At 38.3% G+C, this 21,596-nt stretch overlaps 1 protein-coding gene across 4 annotated transcripts in view; it reads left to right on the forward strand.

Annotated features, from left to right (window-relative positions):
• The window catches only part of LOC133642612 (choline transporter-like protein 2), an 81,002-nt gene that overhangs the window by 21,592 nt on the left and 37,814 nt on the right, over nt 1–21,596 (forward strand). Inside the window, exons 1-7 of one of the 4 annotated variants that reach the window (XM_062036903.1) lie at nt 1,363–1,680; nt 7,885–7,933; nt 8,020–8,093; nt 8,180–8,264; nt 20,064–20,148; nt 20,521–20,634; nt 20,745–20,805. In XM_062036903.1, coding sequence (XP_061892887.1) covers nt 1,644–1,680; nt 7,885–7,933; nt 8,020–8,093; nt 8,180–8,264; nt 20,064–20,148; nt 20,521–20,634; nt 20,745–20,805 — 505 coding nt within the window. In that variant the 5' untranslated portion in view covers nt 1,363–1,643. Of the gene's footprint in view, nt 1–1,362; nt 1,681–7,884; nt 7,934–8,019; nt 8,094–8,179; nt 8,265–20,063; nt 20,149–20,520; nt 20,635–20,744; nt 20,806–21,596 lie in introns of those variants that run through there. The other 3 variants (XM_062036906.1, XM_062036905.1, XM_062036904.1) reach the window with 3 other exon arrangements.

Raw genomic sequence — 21,596 nt, forward strand, 5'->3', positions numbered from 1 at the left:
ATATATATATAAATATATATATATATGTATATATATATATATATATATATATATATATATATATATATATATATATATATATATATATATATATATATATATATATATATATATATATATGACAGCGTGTCGTCACGTTGTGACATTGCTGGATATATATATATATATATATATATATATATATATATATATATATATATATATATATATATATATATGTATGTATATGTATATATATATATATATGTATATATATATATATATATGTATATATATATATATATATATATATATATATATATATATATATATATATATATATATGTATGTATATATATATATATATATATATATATATATATATATATATATATATATATATATATATATATATATATATATATATATATATATATATATATATATATAATATGTATGTATGTAAATATTATATTAATTTAATGGAAATATTATAATTAATATAATTGGATATTAAGAGTATGTGAAAATCCGACTCCTTGTTTACCTCCGTGATGACCTTCTTAACGTTTTGTAATCGTCAGAAATATCAAGCAGCTAAAATGCGCCAAACATGGATAAGTGTGGATTGAGTGTTTTACATTTTCCCCATTGTGCACTGTAATCGATTTAAATGTATGTAATTTAGATGGTTTTTTTTTAATGGTGTTTGGACATTTTTCATAATATCCACAAAGTTGAGTGAGCAGGCCGTGTTATGTGTGACCATGTGTGTTGACCTTAATGTTAGTTATATTTGAATTTTTTGCACCATGACTAGGGAAGGTTGTTTGCATTGTGTCATACAAGTAAATGCTGTGCTGTTAATTCAAAGTACATTCGAAGGTCATTGATCTGATTTACATTGTCCACAAGATGGCAGCAAATCTGTAGCATTCAGAGACTGCTTGGTATTTAGGAATAATTTGCAAGCACTCCGCGGTGCGATGCCTTATTAAAACTCATGACGTGTCGCGAGCCAAATTGAAGGCGTGGGCGGGCCGCACTTGGCCCGTGAGCCGTAGTTTTGGACACCCCTAGTTACAGCCCTTTGAGACACTTGTGATTTAGGGCTATATAAATAAACATTGATTGATTGATTGATAGTTACATTGTAATTTAATTGCAGGTACTGCAGTGTTGCAAATGATTCATTTTAGTGTAATGAATGGAAAGAGACCGAGACCAAGGCCAGATTCCGAGAACACATGTTTCAGATCACATCAACATGACTTTCTTTTATTTTTATTTTTATACATTCTTTTCACACAGTCCCGCCTACTCCCCTCCCCTCTTCTCTGGAGACAACAACAACAAGAAGCCAAAAAGGGGGAGAGCTGCCTTTTTTTTTTTGCAAGTGGGAGGAGACTTAGTGGGAGATACACAGGTGGAACACATTTGGGAAGAGATATTGGTTTCAGGATAAACAAGGTGGAGGTGGAGCGTTGCTAGCCGGGGCCAGGCGCCCAAAGTACAGGTTAGACCGGTTTCTTCCCACACGATACTTTTCTCTCCTCGGCTTTCGATTCCGACGGTAAGAGAGTGCCAGATAGCGTGTCTTGTGAAGGAAAAGACAAGAAGTTTCTCAGCACACTCCAACATTAACCACATAAAGGAATTTCAAGATGGCAGAGGAAGGAGGCCAGTATTATGGAAAGAATGGTAACGAACCTTATTGCTTGAGTTTTGTTTTGCCTCCAGACGAAATCTCTGTACTGCTTTTAAGGTGAAATGTATTTCGAGTGAAAGTGGACCAGTCCTTTTCAGCTTAGCAGGGTTAAAGTTTGGGCGTGTGCTGTGCTGATTATGCAGGTGTGATCCACCTTAACCGACCTTATCAGCTGTTTTCTTTTGCTTGAACAAATGGCACACAACCATTGCATCTCAAAAATGGAGGTAATGCTTTACAAAATTATAGAATGAAATTGACTCGGGTTCGTCAGGCCTGGCAAAGTGTGCGTCTGACGGACCGAAACAAGGCTTCACGGCGTGGTCTGCAAAACGACCACAATGTTTCTAACCGGAAGCTTTGATTTCTCTAAGAGCCACTTTAGTAAATGCTTGCTCCAGCATTATCCTCCCTGAAAGCGTTCATAATTAATGTGCAAAGATGCCATAGAATACTCTGGCTTTTACGTCTAGACTGACTCCATTTCTTCTTACGCCATACATGAAGTACTGTTTTCTAACTGGAGAAAAGAATCCGATACTGGTTATTTTCTCAGGCCTTCTTTCTACAAATAGACTTCACAACTTCCTGTGCTAGTTAGACTCCCCATGCGATGTAAACACATATGAGTGTGATGTCAAATGCGATCCAAAAACGGTGAGCAGTTTGCTCCATGTTAAAGTTATCTTTACAGTTAAATTTGGCATTGAATTAACTGTCATTGTGTGGACAATCTGACCATCAAGAACAATTGCTGGGTTGCCTATGACATCTGTTTTTCTTGGCGGCTTAATTCCCACGATGGTCACGCAGCTTGAGCGTAACATTAAAACAAGTGAGAGTGAGTGTAGAATTTTAGCAGACAATGATGTATTCCTGTTCTGTTCTTGGGTGTTCCAGTCGTTCAGAGATAGGAAAGAGCTTTCATAGAGTCCTGAAAGAAGTGGTTCATAAAGGGGGTAAAAGTCAGGGAACCATTTCAATTTCGTCATCTTGTGGAATACAATCGGACCGTGCTTGTGTCTGCAGAGATCACTTTGTAAAATGTTTTGAACATTTGATTTGTTTGAGAAATCTTCTGTGATGCAATCGACTTTATTCCCTACTATATTAGTAGTGTTTGAGAGCTGAACTAAACATAAAGAAAGGACAAGAGATGGCATTCGTTTGTGTTCTTTGTGGTTGCCTAAATATAACGACAAAGACCTGCTTGTGCAAATAAACGTCATGTTAAGTCCTAGTAATAAATATTGTGATTGTTGATCCATTGTCGATTTTCATAACAAACTAAAAGCCTAATTGTTGTTGTGCAGGAAAGTCAAGTGCTTTATTCGACACGGATGACCACATTATAGCGTCTTTGGTGATATTTGTTAGCATCAAGAAAATATCCTTATTAGTATTAATAAAGTAGATTAGTAAATCTCTTGTAGGCTCAACATTAAATGCTGAATATTGATATTCATCAGGGACATCTACAGCTAAATGAGACAAAACATGAACTTCACACCATAAAAACAACTGCAGACATGAATTGTAGATGAGACTAATATTTGTAGCAGGAAATCAACTGCAAACAAACTTGTCCTTTTTCTCATTAGCGTCACGATAACAGCGTCGCGGCACTCGTTATGTCAATCAAATTCATTACTCAGCGATGCACGTGTAGGTCCAACGTTGTCTTTCACTGATTAATGCTTAATTTGTGGCCCCCTCAGATGTAAAGACATGATGTGCCTCCATTACCGTGAGTGTCAAGTGAAGTGAGGTTGTAGCGAGCAGTGTCGTCTTGGTGATGAATGGTTTAAATCTTTTAAAAATAATTTTCCCTAAGTGTATAAATACTCCAACCCATTTTAAATATTTTTGTTCATGATCGCTTATATGATTGCTTTTAAACATCCCAGAACAAGCTAGTCAGGTTACTTCTAGACCTCCACCCCAGATCACACCTCACTCCAACCCACTTCTCCAAAGTGGGCTGGCTCAGGGTGGAGGACAGAGTAAAACAACTTGCACTGAGCCTAGTCTTTAAAATCCGCTACACCTCGCTGATACTGAAGTACATGTCAAACTACTTCCTTAACGTAAATGACCGCCATAACCACAACACCAGGGGGAGCGCCACTAACCACGTTAAACCCAGATTTCGATCTAACAACGGTCTTAACTCATTCTCGTTCTAGGCCACATCAATATGGAATGCACTCCCAACAGGTGTAAAAGAAAGGGCATCTATCCTCCTTCAAAACCGCACTAAAACACCTCCAGTCAACCTCAACCCTTGACTAACACCCTCCCCCTTCCACATCCCACCTCCCCGCATTGCAAATAACCAAATGTAAATAATCAAAAGTATATACTTGTTCTTATGCTTTCTGAACTCACTATGTTCTCTGCTCGCTGTACATATCCTACCAAGTCAGACCTACGCTGTTCCAATGTCCATTTCTCTGATGATGCAATTGTTGATGACCAAAGTGCTGATATCAACTAAACCCTCCTCATCCCACCCCCAGGATTGTAAATATTGTACATAATGTAAATAATGCAATGTATATACTCTGATGATTAACTTGTGGGATGACTGTATTATGCTGATAGTATATATTTGTACCATGAATTGATTTACCTTAACAAGTTGAAAAACTTTTTCGGGTGTTACCATTTAGTGGTCAATTGTACGGAATATGTACTGTACTGTGCAATCTACTAATAAAAGTTTCAATCAATCAATCAATCAAAAAATCCTTTCAAAATACGCCCAAATCTGCACTGATGCAGGTAAATAAACAGTAGCCTAATGGGACTCTAGACCATCGCCTGAAACCCGTGATTGCCACACAGCAATACGCAATTTTTTTTGGGTGCAGGTGACAACTTCCTGGTTTTTTATACTTTCACTTACCTTGTTTTCATCATAACTGGCGTAGTGGCACCATTCTCATGGGAACTGGAACCCAGTAAACAATTGCGTTCCCTCTAGTGGCTGTGTCGCTCACATGCATCTCGTTCTTTGTCATGGTTTTGCTTGCGTTGTGCTTCGTCACCAGGGAGGAATTTGTTGGGTTGTCAGGCGTGTCTGCCTGCAGGGAGAATGGCAGGAAAATGGCAGCACGCTGCTACTATAGACCCCAATATAGTTTCCTTTTGAAGAACCCTGCATGCTGCTTCATGTACCGGTAATCAAGGAGCAACTCTATAATGTGACCGAATGAAAAGCACATGTGAGGGTGTTACATACTGTACTAATGTAAGTTACTGAGTTCTACTTGGAACATGTGCTTTTGTAAGGTTTGTAAACACAAACATTTAATTTTTTCCTTAAAATGACAGTATTGTGCTTAGAATCCAAAGAAAATGGCAGTAAGGCAATACAAGATTTGTCTTAGGGATAACTCTTGAACTAAAGATGCCAAATGTCTAACTTTTATTGTACTAATGTATGTAACTTAGATATATTTTTGCTTAGAATGTGCTTAGAATCCAAAGAAAATGGATTTGTCTTAAGGGTGACTCTTGAAGTAAAGCTGCCAAATTTCTAAATTTTACTGTACGAGTAAGTAAGTAAGTAAGCAAGTAAGCAAGTGAGTTCTACTTGGAACATGTGCTTTTGTTAGGTTTGTAAACACAAACATTCAGTTTTTTCCTCAAAATGACAGTATATAATCACCAAATGTTTCCCGAGCGCGGCACACGCTGCTGCTCACTGCTCTCTCACCTCTCAGGGGGTGAATATGGGGATGGGTCACAGTGTTTCCCATAAACTGCCAAGATACCTGTGGCGGTGGGGGCGTGGTCACCATGACATCATCGAGTAATTTGCATAATTTACTACAATGATATGATTTTCTCTAAAAAGGCTCAAAAAATGTATACTTACTAATTAATAACAGTTTTGTTTTAAACGTCCATCCATCCATCCATTTTACAATATAATTACAACACTTTATGTACATATTTATATACAGATTTGAACAATAAGTTTTTCACTGAAATATATTTATTTATTGTGGTTCTCACAAAAAATATATCTTATAAAAATATAAAAGCTAAAATGTCTCTTAAAGCTCTGCCCCTTTAATTAGTGCATACTAAATAATTTAACTTTAGCCTACTACTACAACCATATTATTTACCAGCAACATAAAGTGAAACAGAGGCAGAGGTGTCCTGCCACAGTCAGTAACAAATAAACAGAAAACAGTAGTGGTGGTAGATAGACACACAGATTCATCAAACATCTGATCCACTGAACAAAGAGTTCCAAAAATCTTGATCCTACATTTCTCTTTTGTAAAGTAAATCTGAACAGCCGATATGGGCATCTACATCAACTATATGATTTGCCTGAGAAGCTGGACAGGACAAAAAATAAATAAATAAATTAAAAAAAATAAAAATCTATTTGTGGCGGCCTTAATTCTTTCGTGGCGGGCCGCCACAAATAAATGAATGTGTGGGAAACACTGGGTCAAATGCAGAGGACAAATTTCACCACACCCAGTGTGTGTGTGACGATTGTTGGAACTTTAACTTTATTGTGCTTAGAATCCAAAGAAAATGTGAATAAGGCAATAAAGTACTTGTAATAAGGATAACTCTTGAAGTAAAGATGCTAAATGTCTAAATTTTACTGTACTAATGTATGTTAGTAAGTTCTACTTGGAACATGTGCTTTTGTAAGGTTTGTAAACACAAAAAAGGTTTTCCCTCAAAATGACAGTAATGTGCTTAGAATCCAAATAAAATGCGAGTAAGGCAATACAAGACTTGTCGTAAGGACAACTCTTGAACTAAAGATGCCAAATGTCAAAATTGTACTGTACTTATGTAAGTTAGTGAGTTCTACTTGGAACATGTGCTTTTGCAAGGTTTGTAAGCACAAACATTTAGTTTTTTCCTCAAAATGACAGTATATAATCGCCAAATGTTTCCCGAGCGCGGCACACGCTGCTGCTCACTGCTCCCCTCACCTCCCAGGGGGTGAATATGGGGATGGGTCAAATGCAGAGGACACATTTCACCACACCCAGTGTGTGTGTGTGTGTGACCATCGTTAGGACTTTAACTTTATTGTGCTTAGAATCCAAAGAAATTGTGACTAAGGCAATAAAGTACTTGTCATAGGGATTAGTCTTGAACTAAAGATGCAAAATGTCTCCATTTTACTGTACTAATGTATGTTAGTGATTTCTAGTTAGAACATGTTCTTTTGTAAGGTTTGTAAACACAAACATTTACTTTCTTCCTCAAAATGACAGTATTGTGTTAGAATCCAAAGAGAATGTGAATAAGGCAATAAAGTACTTGTCATAAGGATCACTCTTGAACTAAAGATGCTAAATGTCTAAATGTTACTGTACTAATGTATTTTAGTAAGTTCTACTTGGACTATGTGCTTTTGTAAGGTTTGTAAACTCAAACATTTAATTTTTTCCTTAAAATGACAGGATTGTGCTTAGAATCCAAAGAAAATGCCAGTAAGGCAATACAAGACTTGTCTTAAGGATAACTCTTGAACTAAAGATGCCAAATGTCTAACTTTTATTGTACTAATGTAAGTTCTACTTGGAACATGTGCTTTTGTAAGGTTTGTAAATATAAACATTTAATTTTTTCCTTAAAATGACGGTATTGTGCTTAGAATCCAAAGAAAATGGCAGTAAGGCAATACAAGACTTGTCTTAAGGATAACTCTTGAACTAAAGATGCCAAATGTCTAACTTTTATTGTACTAATGTAAGTTCTACTTGGAACATGTGCTTTTGTAAGGTTTGTAAATATAAACATTTAATTTTTTCCTTAAAATGACAGGATTGTGCTTAGAATCCAAAGAAAATGCCAGTAAGGCAATACAGGACTTGTCTTAAGGATAACTCTTGAACTAAAGATGCCAAATGTCTAACTTTTATTGTACTAATGTAAGTTCTACTTGGAACATGTGCTTTTGTAAGGTTTGTAAATATAAACATTTAATTTTTCCTTACAATGACGGTATTGTGCTTAGAATCCAAAGAAAATGTCAGTAAGGCAATACAAGACTTGTCCTAAGGATAACTCTTGAACTAAAGATGCCAAATGTCTACATTTTACTGTGCTAATGTATGTTAGTGAGTTCTACTTGGAACATTTGATTTTGTAAGGTTTGCAAATGCTTAGAGTTTGAGATTCAATACACCTTTCTCTGTGTACAGGCGAGCCCAGGAAGTATGACCCCTCTTTTAAGGGCCCGACCCACAAGAGGTGAGAGTTGATGGGATTGATTCTGGTCTGAAATTGGAGGTGGTATTTATTTTTGGGGCTGCAACCTTCCAAATGTTTGTCTCCAGGAGCTGCACAGACATCGCGTGCTGCATCCTCTTCGTTGTTGCCATTGTGGCCTATATTGCAGTAGGAATACTTGGTGAGGAAACAGTGTTTTTGTTTAAATGTAAAAAAAAAAAAAAGTGTTTTATATCCTCAATAATCTTTCTTAAATTTGTTTCCCAGCTTGGACACAGGGGGACCCCAGGAAGGTGATCTACCCCACAGACAGTGAAGGCCAATTCTGCGGGCAAGCTGGCACCCCACTCGAGTGAGTTTTTTATTTGTGTCACATATTTAAAAGTTATTGAGGGGAGCATTCATAACAAGCCAACAGCAGAATACCACTTATGGAGTTTTTAGGAATTTCTACAATGCGTAGAGAATTTACATGCCCAATATTCCCAAGAACATGCCATAATAATCATTCTTTGAAAAAAATAAATGTAACGAAAAAAACAATTTAAACTAAATACATGCCTTGTCTCCACCTTATAATTTTGCCACATTTGGACTGAAATCAAATCAAAAGAAAACAGAAAATATTCCGTTTCTCTACATGCTGTAATAGTGAGTTTCTGTAGAGATGGCTTACAGGGATGTGGTTTTTCTGCTCTGCTTGTTTAGCTGCACCAGGCACCTGTTTTCAGAGAAAAGCCCCCCAGACTAACATCTGGCAACCACAAACTGTTTTCATTTTCACATGTAAAGACAGATCATTGTGAACTCCCGTTTATGTCATGATATTTATATAGAACAAATTCAGCTCTTTTTAAAGAGGAACTGCACTTTTTTTTGGAATATTGCCTATCGTTCGCAATCATTAATGCATTCTAAATAATAAATACATTTGATCAAAAGTCCGCTTACAATGGAGCCTAAGGGAGCCGTTCAATTCTGCCTATAGAGCCCCTAAAAAACATCCAAATGCCTCCATTAGGGTTTTGCATACATGATGTAAGTATATATGTAATATAGTAACGGACACATTTATGATAACATTTAAAGGCCTACTGAAATGAATTTTTTTTATTTAAACGGGGATAGCAGATCCATTCTATGTGTCATGCTTGATCATTTTGCGATATTGCCATATTTTTGCTGAAAGGATTTAATAAAGAACATTGACGATAAAGTTCGCAACTTTTGGTCGCTGATAAAAAAAGCCTTGCCTGTACCGGAAGTAGCGTGATGTCACAGGCTGAAAGGCTCCTCACATTTCCCTATTGTTTACAATGCAGCGAGAGCGATTCGGACCGAGAAAGCGACGATTACCCCATTAATTTAAACGAGGATGAAAGATTCGTGGATGAGGAACGTAAGAGTGAAGGACTAGAGTGTAGTGCAGGACGTATCTTTTTTCACTCTGACAGTAACTTAGGTACAAGGGCTCATTGGATTGCACACTTTCTCCTTTTTCTATTGTGGATCACGGATTTGTATTTTAAACCACCTCGGATACTATATCCTCTTGAAAATGAGAGTCGAGAACGCGAAATGGACATTCACAGTGACTTTTATCTCCATGACAATACATCGGCGAAGCTCTTTAGCTACGGAGCTAACGTGATAGCAGATAGAAAACAAAAGAAATAAACCCCTGACTGGAAGGATAGACAGAAAATCAACAATACTATTAAACCATGGACATGTAAATACACGGTTAATGCTTTCCAGGCTGGCGAAGCTTAACAATGCTGTTGCTAACGACGCCATTGAAGCTAACTTAGCAACGGGACCTCACAGAGCTATGCTAAAAACATTAGCTATCCACCTACGCCAGCCCTCATCTGCTCAACACCCGTGCTCATCCAGCGATCGACGGAGCGACGATCATAGATGTGGTCGGCGGCCCGGAGACGGAGGAAGTCAAGGTGAGGTCGGCGGCTAGCGCGTCTGCTATCCATCTCAAAGTCCTCCTGGTTGTGTTGCTGTAGTCCGCCGCTAATACACCGATCCCACCTACAACTTTCTTCTTTGCAGTCTTCATTGTTCATTAAACAAATTGCAAAAGATTCACCAACACAGATGTCCAGAATACTGTGGAATTTTGAGATGAAAACAGAGCTTTTTGTATTGGATTCAATGGTGTACCAATACTTCCGGTTCAACCATTGACGTCACGTTTTCAACCGGAAGTTTAGTGGGAAATTTAATATTGCACTTTATAAGTTAACCCGGCCGTATTGGCATGTGTTGCAATGTTAAGATTTCATCATTGATATATAAACTATCAGACTGCGTGGTCGGTAGTAGTGGGTTTCAGTAGGCCTTTAATATTGACATATTTTGATAATTTTAAGCATATGCAGCGCATTAATAAATAAAAAAAATGTTTTGTTTTTTTTCTTCACTGATATCTGCTCACTGCATAAATAATAAAACATCACTTTCTGTACAAGGTCTGCTGTCACTAGGATGCTGACTGCTAGGATGTTCAAAAATTCCCATTTTAGAAGAAGAATGACTCGTAATCCTTGCAAACTAACGGGATGGGGGGAGGACAAGCGCCTTTTGTGTCGTCCTCGCCAGTTCCAGATCCTAAATGGCGGTCAAAGTGTCCCAACTTGTCGGATTATATCTTCAGCCACCTACTTTTCGGGTGAGAGGCATGATTTATGATCTACAGTAAATTTACAGGGAGCAGGGAAGCGAGGAAGCTGCAGACCACTCGAGGATGTAAACATAGGCACACAGAAGTGATAATGGCGCCGCTATAATTAGTTTGTCTGCGTTGGCGTTTATAATAACAATATCACTAATACTTGGTCAATATTCAAGTCACCAAATGTAAATGGAGTATTGTTGGCGCTTTTTGAATGGTTATCGGATTAAATGGGTTGAGTAGTGGAGCTCCCATTGGCTCCGCTGTAAGCTGACTTTTATTTACGTTTATTTAATATTTAGAATGCATTAAAATATAAAAATCAATCCGTCGTTGTGTCTCATTGTGAGTGATAGGCCAAATTCCCCAAAAAGTGAAGTTCCCCTGTAAGACAGCAGGGGCCTCATGTATTACTTGTGTGATTTCCGACTAAAAAAATGGTATATGCTCAAATCTAGAAAACGTTCTACAAACAACCCGTTTCCGATGTATTAAAGTGTGTGCATGCATTAATCCGAGCACATTTCTTTTTTACATCCCAATCAATGTGGAATTGCGCGCACATGTTGGTGTGGCTGGCCACGTCCTTGCCATGCCCCAATTTGAATATGCAAATCATAGTTGAATTAGCCATGAGCTTTAGATTTCCCACTGGTACTCAGAACACACAAAGATAATGATCAAGACGGCAAAGCAGAATTTCACTGATTTAGAGGTGCTTCTTCTTGCTGGAGTGCACACATGTTCTCTATTCCACAATGGTTGCAAGTTAGCGCATGCGGCGGGGAAAAGGTGTGATTTGTGTGTCAAACATGAATAAGTGTTTAGAATTTTTCCCATCATGCATTGTCATGGCTTTAAATTGATGTAATTTTGAATTATGTATAGTGATTAGTAGGGGTGTAACGGTACTCAAAAATTTTGGTTCGGTACGTACCTCGGTTTAGAGGTCACGGTTCGGTTCATTTTCGGTACAGTAAGAAAACAACAAAATATAAATTTTTTGGTTATTTATTTACCAAATTTGTAAACAATGGCTTTATCCTTTTAACATTGGGAACACTATAATAATTCTGCCCACGTTAATCAACATTAAACTGCCTCAAGTTTTTGCTCGGATTAAATAAAATGATAAACTTTTTTTCTACATAAAAGTAAGACATTAAACAGTTTAAAGTCAACTCATCATGCTTAATTTATTACAGCATTTGGGAAGCCTGAAGTTGATTTTTATTATGTAAATGTTATATTTTTATCAACATGTGATAGCAGGGACCCTGCGATTCAAAACTAGGCTGCTGCATTACTAATGATTACACACACACACACACACACACACACACACACACACACACGCACCGCACAATGAGCTAACACACACCACAAAATGAGCTAACGTTACGCTAAAAGCTAATTAGCCTTCACCTCAAGCCAGGACTGCGAGCGAGCTGAGCTGCAGTTTGTTTCTACAACGTCAACGGGTTCATAGTGATATTACTAGTAGTTGACTGGGAGGTGTTTATTTTAATTTGGGGAGAGTCCGCAGCCTGATGTTTACCTGCTAAACACCTATCTGCTAACCCCACCGCAGAAGCACTGACTACATGTGCTCTGAATACGCACTGCTGATTGGCTGTTACCGCTCTGAATACGCACTGCTGATTGGCTGTTACCGCTAAGGTTGTAACCAATCAGATGGTTGTGTGGGTGGGACAATGCTGGGTGCTGTGTAGGAGACAGAGGCAGAAAGCAGAGCAGCTTAAGACTTTAGCTTAGGCGGCTACTTAATATGTTCGTGTGGAAACTCGTTTGGTACGCCTCCGAACCGAACCGGAACCCCCGTACCGAAACGGTTCAATACAAATACACGTACCGTTACACCCCTAGTGATTAGACATTGTTTTTTTTTTATAACATCCACAAAGTTCAGTGAGCAGGGTGTGTTATGTCTATTCTATCGAATATCCCGATCGATTAATCGAGTAATTGAATAAATCATATTTTTGCTTAATTAAGGTTCAATCATACATGTGATGTGCCCTCAATTATTGCGTTTGGCCTAATTGTCTTTTATTTCCTAAACGCCTGTTTTCATTATTGAAGGCTGACGCGCACAGCTGAAATGTGTCCATGGTTGATTGTGCCAATTTGTGTGTGCTAATAAATACAGGTGCGCTCACAGCCCTATGTGCTGTGACCGCAGAAACAAAGTTCTTGTCTCTCGTGCGCGTTTTTGATGATTATTATACAGTGCCGTTTAAATGGTGGTTTTGCCATGCAAATTCGCTGAGCTGTTTTCAACCTGCCAACAATACATAAACAATATAAAAAGACAAACCACCTAATAATGACAACAACAGTTTTAAATTTTAAGAATGCAATACAGTTAATTGCATGCAATATAGTAATCAATGTTCATTTTGCCATCACAGGTTTGAGATGAAAACACATGTGTGTGTGCGTGTGTGTGTGTAATATATATATATATATATATATATTGTGTGTGTGTGTAAATCAATCAATCAATGTTTATTTATATAGCCCTAAATCACAAGTGTCTCAAAGGGCTGTACAAGCCACAACGACATCCTCGGTACAGAGCCCACATACGGGCAAGGAAAACTCACCCCAGTGGGACGTCAATGTGAATGACTATGAGAAACCTTGGAGAGGACCGCATATGTGGGTAACCCCCCCCCCCCTCTAGGGGAGACCGAAAGCAATGGATGTCGAGTGGGTCTGACATAATATTGTGAAAGTCCAACACATCGTCGAAAGTCCAGTCCATAGTGGGGCCAGCAGGAACCATCCCGAGCGGAGACGGGTCAGCAGCGTAGAGATGTCCCCATCCGATGAACAGGCTAGCGGTCCACCCCGGAGCAGAGTAGAAAAGAAAAGAAAGGAAACGGCAGATCAACTGGTCTAAAAAGGGAGTCTATTTAAAGGCTAGAGTATACAAATGAGTTTTAAGATGAGACTTAAATGCTTCTACTGAGGTAGCATCTCTAACTTTTACCGGGAGGGCATTCCATAGTATTGGAGCCCGAATAGAAAACGCTCTATAGCCCGCAGACTTTTTTTGGGCTCTGGGAATCACTAATAAGCCGGAGTTCTTTGAACGCAGATTTCTTGCCGGGACATATGGTACAATACAATTGGCAAGATAGGCAGGAGCTTGACCGTGTAGTATTTTATACGTAAGTAGTAAAACCTTAAAGTCGCATCTTAGGTGCACAGGAAGCCAGTGCAGGTGAGCCAGTATAGGCGTAATATGATCAAACTTTCTTGTTTTTGTCAAAAGTCTAGCAGCCGCATTTTGTACCATCTGTAATCTTTTAATGCTAGACATAGGGAGGCCCGAAAATAATACGTTACAGTAATCGAGACGAGATGTAACGAACGCATGGATAATGATCTCAGCGCCGCTTGTGGACAAAATGGAACGAATTTTAGCGATATTACGGAGATGAAAGAAGGCCGTTTTAGTAACACTCTTAATGTGTGATTCAAACGAGAGAGTTGGGTCGAAGATAATACCCAGATTCTTTACCGAGTCGCCTTGTGTAATTGTTTGGTTGTCAAATGTTAAGGTGGTATTATTAAATGTCGGTGTTGAGCAGGACCGATAATCAGCATTTCCGTTTTCTTAGCGTTGAGTTGCAAAAAGTTAGCGGACATCCATTGTTTAATTTCATTAAGACACGCCTCCAGCTGACTACAATCCGGCGTGTTGGTCAGCTTTAGGGGCATGTAGAGTTGGGTGTCATCAGCATAACAGTGAAAGCTAACACCGTATTTGCGTATGATGTCACCTAGCGGCAGTATGTAAATACTAAAGAGTGCAGGGCCAAGAACCGAACCCTGGGGAACTCCGCACGTTACCTTAACATAGTCCGAGGTCACATTGTTATGGGAGACACACTGCATCCTGTCAGTAAGATAAGAGTTAAACCAAGACAAGGCTAAGTCTGACATCCCAATACGCGTTTTGATACGCTCTAATAAAATATTATGATCAACAGTATCGAAAGCGGCGCTAAGATCAAGAAGCAGCAACATAGATGAAGCATCAGAATCCATCGTCAGCAATAGATCATTAGTCATTTTTGCGAGGGCTGTCTCCGTAGAGTGATTTGCCCTGAAACCGGTTTGAAAGGTTCACAGAGATTGTTAGACGCTAAGTGTTCATTTAGCTGCTGTGCGACAATTTTTTCGAGAATTTTCGAGATAAACGGAAGGTGGGACACCGGCCGGTAGTTCACCATGAGGTCAGGATCGAGGTTAGGTCTTTTGAGTAGAGGATGAATAACCGCTTTTTTGAATGCTAGGGGAACAGTGCCAGAGGAAAGTGATAAGTTTATAATATTTAACACTGATGGACCTAATAATACAAAAAGCTCCTTGATAAGTTTCCCAGGAATTGGGTCACGTAAACATGTTGTTTGTTTTGTCCTATTTACACATTTTAACAATTCCTCCAATGTTATTTCATCAAAGAGAGAGAAACTATTTTGGAGGGCAGTGTCCGTCGTATATACAGTCGTATCTGTGTTAATAGAACCCAGTTGTAGCTGAGAAGCATTGTCTTTAATCTCTTTTCTAATGACTTCAATTTTCTTATTAAAGAAATTCATAAAGTCATCTGCTGAGTGGGTGGAGCTACTGGGAGGAGTCCCTTGTTGGGTTAGCGATGCTACTGTACTAAACAAAAATTTAGGATCATTTTTGTTGAGGTGGATGAGATTTGAGTAATATTTAGCTTTAGCTGAGGTAAGCATGCGTTTATAAGTTATTAAACGATCACTCCATGCTTGATGGAAAACCTCAAGTTTAGTCGCACGCCATTTGCGTTCCAGCTTTCTACATGATAATTTCTGGGCTTTAGTTTCTTCTGTAAACCATGGGGTACGCCTTTTAGGGGCCCTTTTTAGCTTTAGCGGTGCTACACTATCAATGGTGTCGCGCAGGGCGTCATTAAAGTTGTTAGTGAGGTTATCAATAGAGCCCACATAATTTGGGAATGGTGCCATTACCGAAGGCAGTAGGTCAGTAAGAGTCGTTGTTGTGGCAGCATTAATGTTGCGGCTGCTATAGTAGTTATTATTATTATTATTATTATTATTATTAGTTTGTTGACAATGAGTCAGAACTTCGAATTTTATAAGGTAATGATCGGACATTACTTTAGTGTACGGGAGTATCGTAACTTTAGAAGTGGTGACACCCCTGATAAGCACTAGATCTATAGTATTACCGTTGCGATGAGTGGGTTCATTTATTATTTGTGTAAGACCACAGCTATCAATTATAGTCTGGAGCGCCACGCATGGAGGGTCCGATGGGGTATTCATATGGATGTTAAAGTCTTCCACTATGATTATATTGTCGGCGTGCGTCACTAGATCAGCAACGAACTCTGAAAATTCATTGATAAAGTCCGAATAGGGCCCTGGGGGGCGGTAGATGACAGCCAGGTGCAGAGGCAGCGGTGTGACAAACCTCACAGTAAGCACCTCAAACGAGTTATATTTATTATTTAGGTCCGAGGTAAGGCTAAAGTTTTTGTTGTATATTAGTGCAACACCCCCACCCCTTTTAATGGGACGGGCAATATGCGTTCCTGTATAGCCAGGAGGAGACGCCTCACCCAGCGCAAAAAATTTGTCTGGTTTGAGCCAGGTCTCGGCTAGACCAACGACATCAAGATTGTTGTCTCTGATGACTTCATTAACTAATAACGTTTTGGAAGACAATGACCTTATGTTTAAAAAGCCCATATTATAGGTAGTGGGCTGTTTTGAGGAGTTTTTGTTGAAAGTATCCGTAGTAGCAATATTAATAATGTTACGTTTATTATGCGTAGTGCACTTTAAATAATTTCGACCATATCTAGGAATTGATATGACAGGAATTTTTAGATTGCCACCTCAGTAAAATGCATGTCCACCTCTGACGCAGAAAAAACATTATGTGAGTTGTATATTATTCTAAGAGAATTGCTATGTGTGCAGGGATTATCCAGCCTGGCGCTGGCTAGTTCTAGCTTAACAGACTCCTTATTAGCGCTTCTTTGTGGATTAGCATTTAGCTTTTTCGTTAGCCCCGCTAACAACGCATTTAGCTTTGTTGTTAGCCCCGCCCGACACCCCCGCTTCTGCTTCCGAGCGCATCGCTTACGTCTCCTTCGTTGACGGTCTCCGCTGGTAGTGGACGCCGCTGCTTCAAAGGCCACTGCTGGATGTAGCTCGCGAAGAATTCCCAAGCTAGCGAGTAGGTCCACCGTACACGCATCTTTCAGCGTATATATATATATATATATATATATATATGTATGTATGTATGTATGTATGTATATTTTTTATTTGTTATGTAATTCTGTGCTAGTTAAAGTTTATTTTCTGTGCTGTTATACCCATCTTGACTAACTGGGTTAATAAAAGTGCCACTAACTGTTTACAGTACAGTTGTCATTCACCTCAATTTCAGTGAAAATCGCTCAAAAATGAATATCTGTATGTATATTTTCACCGAAAAATATATCGAGATATATGTAGAATATCGAGTTTATGTAAAAATATGTCAAGATATACTTTTTCGTCCATATCGCCCAGCCCTAACCTGCGGTCACCACGGTCTATTCGCAGAGACCCATTAGCAATACCTTTTTAAATTTTCCCAAAGCAGCCATCGCTTTAATGTGCTTTTTGCACCACTTAGCTTTCATATCCATTAGTGTAATTGCACACAAATCGTGTCTTTATTGTGCACATCAGTCTGAGTAATATATTGCACTTTTCTATTTTTATTTAAACCGTTACCGGTACACAGCATCACCTCTTTGTGTCGCCGAAGTATCGACAGCATCTACGCACCTCACATTTCCACACTCGGTTCACTCTTGATACATCTCGACATCTCAAAAACAAGGCTCTTTTTTTTTTTTAGGGTCCTTTGCTTCTCCCAAGTGGCTCTTCAAGATTAATTTTCTTGTATTTGTTACAAAACGCATAGAAAATGTAAAAAAAACTGACATTTCTAATTCCAACTACTTACAGTGAAACGACACAATAGCAAAAAAATATTACACAACAAACCTATTTTTAGAAATGCAGCGTCCAGGAAACAGTTGTTGCAAATTTTTTACGAAGATTAGCATTTAACGGAAAAACCGAACAAATAAAATGGGGCTTGTTCAAATCTTAAGAGCTGGCTTCCATTTCTTCAAAGAGCCAGACTGTGAAAGACACATCCCTAACATGATATGGTGCAAAAACAAATGTTACATTTAACGCCGCTGTGTGCAGGGCCCTGTGATCCGTTTTACGCAAAAAAAAAGTGTGTAAAATGTAAAATAACGAATGACACGGCGCTATATATATTTTACCGCAAAAGCATTCCCCTGTCTCCTCATGTTCTATCAACCATAAGAATATAATCGCACATTTCTTTGGGGATAGTCACTGTCCGGTCTTGTAAAGTGGAAGTAGTGGGTTCAAGAGTTGGGAAGTTTGGAAACATTTTGTAAATGATGTTAAATTGGTTTTAGTTTGCCCCAAAAAACGTAACACATTTTTTCACGTTAATGTGTTTTAGTACAAAGCATGAATCAAACGTCACTTCCTGTCAATGGGAGAGGACGTGAAGAAAAAGGCTCTGCTTTTGCTACCGGGGTTTTTGATAAGTTTGAAGCTGTATAACCACTGATTTGTGATCACAGAGAAACATTTAATTTAAAACATTTGTATGTACGTACAACACTTAAGACCCTCAGTATGTGGAATTACATTATGGAATGGATTAACTAAAGAAATCAAACAATGTACTAATATGATCCACTTCAAGAAAGTCTTCAAACTTAAAGTGTTTACAAAGTACAAAGAAGAACCATGATAAACATTCTGAATTTATTTCATCCATCCATTCATTTTCTAGATAATCTTATTTATTTCACAATATAACTTACTTCACTAATTATTATTTATTTATTTATTGTTATTAGTTATTGAGTATATTGTGAATAAATTGAGAACAGGAAGTGAACAAAAGTTTTAGCAACCGCTATGTAAAAGAAAAAGGGGTAGGATTAAATAAACTCTGCTTCTTCCTGCTCCTTTTCCGAACATGTTGAATAGAGAAACTGGAAATTGTGATGTCATGTTGTATGCATGCATGTGTGATGTATCATGTTGTATGCGTGCATGTGTGATGTATCATGTTGTATGCATGCATGTGTGATGTATCATGTTGTATGCATGCATGTGTGATGTATCATGTTGTATGCATGTGATGTATCATGTTGTATGCATGTGACGTATCATGTTGTATGCATGCATGTGTGATGTATCATGTTGTATGCATGCATGTGTGATGTATCATGTTGTATGCATGTGATGTATCATGTTGTATGCATGTGATGTATCATGTTGTATGCATGCATGTGTGATGTATCATGTTGTATGCATGCATGTTCCAAATAAACACAAACTCAACTCAACTCAAAAATTAAATTGAAGTTGGGTGAAAAAAGTATAAAAATGTTTTTATATAAATGAAAATAGTTTGCAAAAAAATTGTAACTAGAGGGTCTCCCAAATAAAATTGTACTTAAGACCCCAATTTAGCCTCGGTACAAGTAATGTTTAATGAATGGGTGGATTATTCAGTTCAGCTTTTAAATCTCGACATTTACCGTATTTTTCGGACTATAAATTGCAGTTTTTTTCATAGTTTGGCCGGGGGTGCGACTTATACTCAGGAGCGACTTATGTGTGAAATTATTAACACATTACCGTAAAATATCAAATATTATTTAGCTCATTCACGTAAGAGATTAGACGTATAAGATTTCATGGGATTTAGCGATTAGGAGTGACAGATTGTTTGGTGAACGTATAGCATGTTCTATATGTTATAGTTATTTGAATGACTCTTACCATAATATGTTACGTTAACATACCAGGCACGTTCTCAGTTGGTTATTTATGCGTCATATAACGTACACTTATTCAGCCTGTTGTTCACTATTATTTATTTATTTTAAATTGCCTTTCAAATGTCTATTCTTTTTTGTTGAGTTTTATCAAATAAATTTCCCCCAAAAATGCGACTTATACTCCAGTGCGACTTATGTTTTTTTCCTTCGTTATTATGCATTTTCGGCCGGTGTGATTTATACTCCGGAGCGACTTATACTCCGAAAAATACGGTAGTGCCATCAACATAGTTACAGTAAACATGCAAGAAAAGGGCTTGGAACAAATAATTTGGATGAATTGTAGTAGAAAGATACTTATAAAATGGCCATTGAACAAGTAACCGTCATTTTAAATAGGGATTATCTTGTTAAGCAGCCGAATAGCCATCTATTATTGTCTATTTTACAGGAAATTTGCTCAAACGAAGGATTGTTTTCCCTTTTTCTTAAGCTTTTATATGATTGTGCATTTTTGTGTGTGCCTCCTAAAGGAAAAAGAGGCTCTTGTTCTACTTCAACATCCTGAAGTGCGCCAGCCCCATGGTGCTGCTGGAGTTCCAGTGTCCGACCACGCAGGTGAATGGGTTATACTTGTATAGCGCTTTGACACTATTTCCACATTCACACATTCACACACTGATGGCGGGAGCTGCCATGCAAGGCGCTAACCAGGACCCATCAGGAGCAAGGGTGAAGTGTCTTGCTCAAGGACACATCGGACGTGGCGAGGTTGGTAGAAGGTGGGGATTGAACCAGGAACCCTTTAGGTTGCTGGCACGGCCACTCTCCCAACCGCGCCACACCGTGAAAGCATCATCTAATTGGCATCATGAATACGCATGCTTGGGTGTCTTTTAACAGTACACATTTGTGTAATTTTAGGCTGTGGTTTACCGATAAGCATGTGTTTCCTGCACTGACACAACCCTGTAACTTCCCTCCCTACAGATGTGTGTGGAGAAATGCCCTGAGAAGTTCATGACGTTGACGAACGCCCTCGTCAGCAGACAAGATTTTGACTACTACAAGGCCTTCTGCAAGGAAGGCGTGTCGAGCACACTGGTGGGTTTGAAGTTGACAGCATGCATGTGGATGCATCACCAAGTAGTTTTTGACTTTAATGATTTTGCCCCCCACACACTCTTACCCTTTTGAATATACCAATGTTTCAGGGTATAGCAACCATCCTCAAGCGTGGGCTGTGTCCTGCCATGCTGACCCCCAGCAAGCCTTGTGAGTTCAATCTCGCCATTTTTATAGTCACATTTTGCTCCCCAAAGTATCCAATCTGTCTATTTGCCTTGATTAGCACACTTTCTCTATATACAGTATTGTATGTACCATAGGCGTATATGTACCAAAGGATATTGGTAGTACTCTAATTTATTAATACATTTTGCCCTTAGATTAGAAAACAATCATTACAATTTCTGATCCCAGTTGTGTTTATTACAAAGGTTATTTTTTTGTCTTATTATGAAAGTTTTTTGTTTTTTTTTACACTGAATTAATGTAACTGAATGTTTTGCGTTTCAATTTTGGTCACTGAATTTTTATGCTGACAATTTCATTTAAATTTTTTTTTAAAACTGTCTTTAAAACTATGTTGTTAAAATTTGGGGCTGAAAAATTCAGTGTAGAACAATTTGCTGCTTCAAAAAGCAAGACCCAGACTAACTCACTAACTAACTAAGACTGAAGCAATCCATCCTGTCTCAGGACCAGTCAATGAGGTGTCAAGTTACCTGGGCTACCTAGGCATAATAAACATTTCAATGCAACCCGCGGAATATTTTCAAACTATAGAAATTATTCCAATAGTTCGATTCTGCACTTTTGAGTGACATATGGGTTACTCCGGCAACCACAGGAAGCTCTGTTCCATGCAGACCAGTGTATTGGAAATTTTATAATCAAGTAGTCAACCAAAATTGTCTTTCTTAGATTTATTTGAGAAGCTCGAGCATCTAAAAAGGCACAGGTCACATTCATAGCAAAGTATGTAAGGAGTGCGCAATAGGAAA

Source organism: Entelurus aequoreus, linkage group LG25, assembly GCF_033978785.1.
Source record: "Entelurus aequoreus isolate RoL-2023_Sb linkage group LG25, RoL_Eaeq_v1.1, whole genome shotgun sequence".
NCBI classification, from domain to species: Eukaryota; Metazoa; Chordata; class Actinopteri; order Syngnathiformes; family Syngnathidae; genus Entelurus; species Entelurus aequoreus.